Consider the following 6,151-nt stretch of genomic DNA (forward strand, 5'->3'; position numbering starts at 1 on the left):
TTTTTGCTATGTTGTTTCTGTAATATTTTTGTTGCTCATGTTAGGTGTTAGCCATGTTGTTCATGTTTGCGGTTTGCTGCTTACTTTAGCATTAAAGAAAGTGATATAAATCGAAAGTATAAATTACTTATCTACTGCCTAGTTAGGTGATTGACTGAGGCAAATAGTTGTAAAAGGTTATGTAGTAGCTAGTTATCATAATGACATTGATTTATTGCATGTACTTGCTATTTAGGGTGCGTGTTTTGCTATAATGATGTTGTAGTTAAGTTCTAGCTATGAGCATTGACTGATATGTAGGTAGTACAACTTATAAAATCTGAATGTTATAGCAGAGTTAAATGTAAAAAACTGGTGATTAGACATATGCAGTTAGCTAGTAATGAGTTATTACCATCTTCTATCTGTCCTCTTTCTTCTACACCATCTTATATATGTCCTCTTTCTTCTCCACCATTGATAGCAAGCTTCTCTCTTCTCGACCATATTCTATCTGTCATATTTCTTCTCCACCATCTTATATTTGTCCTCTTTCTTCTCCACCATTGATAGCAAGCTTCTCTTTTGTCGACCATATTCTATCTGTCCTCTTTCTTCAAACCATCTTATATCTGTCCTCTTTCTTCTCCACCATTGATAGCAAGCTTCTCTCTTGTCGACCATATTCTATATGTCCTCTTTCTTCAAACCTCTTACCTTTACTTATCTTTAACTATCTCCCTTTGATATGGATTCTTACAATCCATATCCCCACTCATCAAGTTATTTAGACCTTCTTAACAGTCAACAAGAAACTCATACCCAAGGAAACTCTTCTTATGAGAGTTTCCCTCCTTCTGCCTACAACCTTGCTTCTGAGTTACCTATTTGGAGTTCACAGCAATCAGCTGCCGCACCTACATCTGAAGAAACTCCAATGGATCGCAAAGAGAGAAAGAAGTGGAACAATACTGATGATGCAGTACTTATCTCTGCTTGGCTCAATACTTCAAAGGACATAGTTGTTGTAAATCAACAGAAGGGTGGATGTTTTTGGCAGAGGGTGGGAGAGTATTATGCTTGAATGTTAACTGCAAGCAAAGGTGGCACAAAATCAATGATTATTTGAACAAGTTTGCTGGTGCTTATGCAACTGCAGAAAGGCTCAATAGTAGTGGTCATTCGGACAATGATGTTCTGAAGGTCGCACACGATATCTACTACTCTAACCACAAGAGCATGTTCACTTTGGAGCATTGTTGGTGCCTATTGAGGTATGAACAGAAGTGGCTTAGTCTGAACACTATCAATAGTGGTACACCCAAAGGAAGATCAAAGAGGAAACCTCAACAAGATAGTTCACATTCAACAACTAGCACGGGTGAAGACTGTGAGATTAGACCTGAAGGGGTCAAGGCTGCTAAGGCAAAGAAGAATAATGGTCAAGGGAAGGCAGTAGCTGAGTATCAAAGCATGTGGGAAATCAAGAAGGTGGAGATGGCTGAAACTGAGAAGCTTCAGAAGCTTGCTATCCTTGACACAATACTGGCTAAGAAGGAACCTCTTTCTGAGAGTGATGAACTTATCAAGAAGAAGATTGTTTCTCAGTATTTCTGATATTTCATATCTCTTATTACCTTTACTAATTAAGTTTGCATGTGTTTCTGTTATTCTATTAATGTGTACTCGACTTTAGGTGATGATGTCTTCTGTTATTGTATGAATGTGTACTATTCTTTTGGTGATGTTGTGTGTCTGTTATAAACTGAATGTGTACTCGGCTTGGTTATAATGTCTTTATGTTTCTGTTCTTGTATGACAAACATGATATATAAGAATGTTGTTATGTTTCTGATTCTGTTTATTAAACTTTTAAACTTGAAGTGTCTTCTAATGACTGTTTAATGGTTGTTTTTTGAGGTTGAAATATCAGATGGGGCAGGACTACAGTTATTCATAGCCTTCCTCCTCTGACCAATACGACCATCATGACCACAGTGAAGACAAAGAAGAAAAGGCCTTGATTCTAATGGATGATGCTGACAGTCACTTGATCAATGCAAGAGTTATTCTGATGGATGAAGTTGAAAGTCACTTGCAACAAACTCAGGCGAGTCAATACCCTCTTCAACCTGAGGTAGAGTTTGGTTTCCCAAAGCAGTGCTACTGTGGTGGGAGGCCTACTCTAAGTACTTGCTACAACCCAAATAATATAGGCAGAAGGTATTCTATTAACTTGTCTCACTATGCTTCTGTTATAATTCTATACGTACTGAGTCTTTAACGGTTTATCTGGTTGTGTAAATGTGATGGTAGGTTCTTCACATGTCAAAATGTGGAAGATGGGGATATGCATCTCCACAAGTGGTGGGAGGATGCTGAAATGGAAGAGATGAGAGACTTGGACAGAATGTATGAGGTCTTATCCGAGAAGGTTGATGCCTTAAACTACGTGAGTCACTTTGAAACTGATCAGAAGCTCCATCACTTAGAATTGTTAGTCTCTGATCTAGGTAAGAAAAACCTTAGGTTTAGAAGTGGAGTTCAGATGGTTGTAGGTCTAATGGCTGTTGCAGCATTTGTTTTAGCAGTGTTGGTAGTGTATAAGTAAGAAAGTTTTGTTGTGTAGTGCTAATGACATTGTGGTAAGGTTCACGGGTTTGTTGTGTAGTGGTAATGACATTGTGGTAAGGTTCATGGGTTTGTTGTGTAGTGGTAATGACATTGTGGTAAGGTTCACGGGTTTGCTGTTTTTGTTGTACTGACTGGATATTTTTAATCGGATATGATTTATTTCATCTCTATGCATTCACGGGTAATGTATTTATTCACGGGTAATGTATTTATTCACGGGTAATGTATTTATTCACGGGTTTGTATAATTTTTGAATTGAACCAAGTTGATTTATGTTCACGGATATGTATAATTTTGTATATTTTGTCTCTATGCATAACTTTTCTAATTATTATCATCTCTTTTCGGTTCACGGGATTGATATAAACATGAATGTGCAACAAACGATTCAACACTTCTATAAATGAACACAAACCAAACCTTTTCTTCCACACTTCTATCTCTACACAAACCTTCTTCTTTCACACTTCTTTAACACTTCTATCTTCTTTCACACTTCTATCTCTACACAAACCTTCTTCTTTCTTTCTTCTTCCACAAACCTTATTATATTTTGCCTTTTACACAAACCTTCTTTCTTATTTCTTCTACACAAACCTTCACTTTCAATACCAATCTCCCTTTCTCACTTGCTTTTGTAATAATATGGTATCATATTCAAATCATTTCCACTACCAAAGAGATGAGGATGATGCATTTGATGCACATTATCAAAATTTCCATTAAATTTAAATCTCTTAGAAGAACCCACCTTACGAAAGAAACGAGTTTTAATCGAAAGAAACCGTGAAGAAGGCCACAATAATCTTTGGCATGATTATTTTAGTGACACTCCAACATACCCGCACAATTTATTCCGTCGACGTTTTCGAATGAACAAGCCATTGTTCATGCATATTGTGCACCGTCTATCTACCAAAATCCAATATTTTCAACAAACCCAAGATGCGGCCGGACGCGCTAGTCTTTCACCAATACAAAAATGCACTGCAGCAATTCGTCAATTGGCATATGGCGGTGCAAATGATACGGTGGACGAGTATGTACGGATTGGAGCTACAACAGCTCAAAAATGTTTGCACGAGTTTACCGCTTCAATAATCTAATTGTTTGGCGATGAATACTTACGACGTCCCACACAGGAAAACCTACAACGACTACTCCATCAAAATGAACAAGGTGGATTCCCTGGGATGGTAGGGAGCATAGACTGCATGCATTGGGGGTGGAAGAATTGTCCCACTGCTTGGAAAGGCATGTATTCAAGATCAACCGGAAAACCTACAATCGTATTGGAGGCGGTAGCTTCGTATGACCTTTGGATTTGGCATGCATTCTTTGGAGCTCCATGTACTATGAACGATCTTAATATTCTAGATCGATCTAATGTTTTTGATGACATTATAAACGGTCAAGCTCCAGAAGTTAATTTCTTTGTCAGCGAAAGGGAGTACAATTTGGCATACTATCTCACTGATGGTATTTATCCAAAATGGGCGACTTTTATTCAATCTATCCGACTTCCACAAGGTAAGAAAAATTCTCTCTTTTCTAAAAAACAAGAAGCAGTGCGGAAAGATGTTGAGCGTGCCTTTGGAGTCTTGCAAGCTAGATTTGCCGTGGTTAAAAATCCTTCTCCTTTATGGGATAAAAACAAAATGGCAAATGTGATGAAAGCATGCATGATACTCCATAATATGATTGTGGAAGATGAACGCCATACGTACAATCTCCGTAACGTTTCTGAATTTCAACACGGAGAAGATGTCGATCAAACATATACCGTTGGCACCGCCGGAGTGGGTTCAAATATCGGGACAACGATTACAAGACGAACAAGAGTTCGTGATAAACAAGCCCATCAACAATTAAAAGATGATTTGATTGACCATATTTGGACTAATTTTGGACATCTTCAAGATAATGAAGATTAATTTCCAAAATTCTAAGAATGTCGATCAATAAAATGTCGGTAAAATCTTTTTATGCTTATGTAAAATGTTTTTACTGTCTTTATTGTATGTTTACAAGCTTAATCCTTGTTTGTAACTTTGTAATTTTAATATGTTTAATATTAATCCAATATTTAATATGTTTTTCCTTTTGTAATTCAAATTAAATAATTATTTAAAAAACAAAATATATGATATTTATAATGGTGGGACAAAATATCAAAATACACCAATGCTCAACCTTAAAAATAAATCAATTGTCTTACATGTAAAATATACATAAAAAATTAGTGGGACAAACCAATGGGACAAACCAATGTGCATGGTCTAAGCATTCAAAAACAAACCATTCATAAACATTCAAAAACAAACCATTCATAAACATTCAAAAACAAACCATTCATAAACATTATAATGAACCTCTTTGCATTCCTAACCATGCATTGCCTCCTAATGTCCTCAAGCATATCCAGTAAAGGCTTTCTCCTAGTCTGTCTGATAGTCCTATTGAAAGACTCACTGAGATTGTTGAGGTTTTCATTACAGTAAGTGGCAATCTTGAAGAAAGCTCTTGACCAAGTCATTGAACTGGTTAGTTGCAGAGATGCATAAGCCTGAGGATTATAATTCTTTAGGTCAAGCATCTGATCCCTGAAGTCTCTAGTAGTATAAGCTCATGCTATCTTCCAAAAAGACGCTGAAGTTCTATATCATGACTGTCTCTCTTCCAATTGTCCATTATGTGTTTTGCACACTATTGATGCTCAGCTTGTGGAAGTATGTTGTGTATAGCTTTCACTAAACCCTGCAAAATACAAAGAAACAAGGGTTAGATGTCGATGCTTATAGAAACAAGTAACAAAAACAAAACAAGTAACAACTAACAAGACTTACTGATTGTTTGTCAGAAATGATACTTATGGTCCTCATATCAACAAGGCCCAAACTTGCAGCTAGATGTCTCATAAACCAGTCCCAATTATCATCATTTTCTATTTCTGCAACAGCCCAAGCAAGAGGAACAATCCTATTATCCCTATATCTTCCCACTGTAGCTACAACATGACACTTTATATCCCATTTTAAGAAAGCTCCATCTACTCCTATGATGGGTCTACATGTTTGTTGCCAAGAATCCTTTTGTGATTTAAACCAAATATACAACATGTAAAACCTTTGCTTAATTCCAATAACTGGCACTGGGATTATCTCAATCTCAAATTATGAGTCTTTGTTCTGCTGCAAAACCTCTACTTGGTAATCCTAGATTCGAGAAAAAGGGTCTCATGACTACCTTCCTTGCACTCATCACTTTGGTTTTCGCCTTTGCACATTGGTCTGGAGTCACTTCCAAGTTGTATTCCCTCTTAATCTCAGCACACATTTCATATTTTGTGATCTTCGGATTCAGTCTCAAACGTTCCTCAAACAAAAATGAAATAGTATACCTCTTCAACATCTTCGAATAGCCATACCTAACACATATATGCTCATTGACATCAACTTTTATTTACATCTTGTGTTTACTCTTCTCATATGAACAATAGACTCTCCATGGACACTTGTTGACTTAACCTTGAAGAAG

At 36.7% G+C, this 6,151-nt stretch overlaps 1 protein-coding gene and 1 pseudogene across 1 annotated transcript; both read left to right on the forward strand.

Moving 5' to 3' along the window:
• The first annotated feature begins 727 nt into the window (after positions 1 to 727).
• Positions 728 to 1,596, forward strand: LOC111832366 (glutathione S-transferase T3-like). Its single transcript, XM_023788677.1, has 2 exons — positions 728 to 1,022; positions 1,139 to 1,596. Exons 1-2 carry the CDS (start codon positions 728 to 730, stop codon positions 1,594 to 1,596), a joined length of 753 nt encoding a protein of 250 aa, XP_023644445.1.
• Positions 1,597 to 2,008: 412 nt separating this feature from the next.
• LOC111832368 lies at positions 2,009 to 4,548 on the forward strand (annotated as a pseudogene).
• The last annotated feature ends 1,603 nt before the right edge of the window (positions 4,549 to 6,151 follow it).

Source organism: Capsella rubella, unplaced genomic scaffold, assembly GCF_000375325.1.
Source record: "Capsella rubella cultivar Monte Gargano unplaced genomic scaffold, Caprub1_0 scaffold_1, whole genome shotgun sequence".
Taxonomy (NCBI): domain Eukaryota; kingdom Viridiplantae; phylum Streptophyta; class Magnoliopsida; order Brassicales; family Brassicaceae; genus Capsella; species Capsella rubella.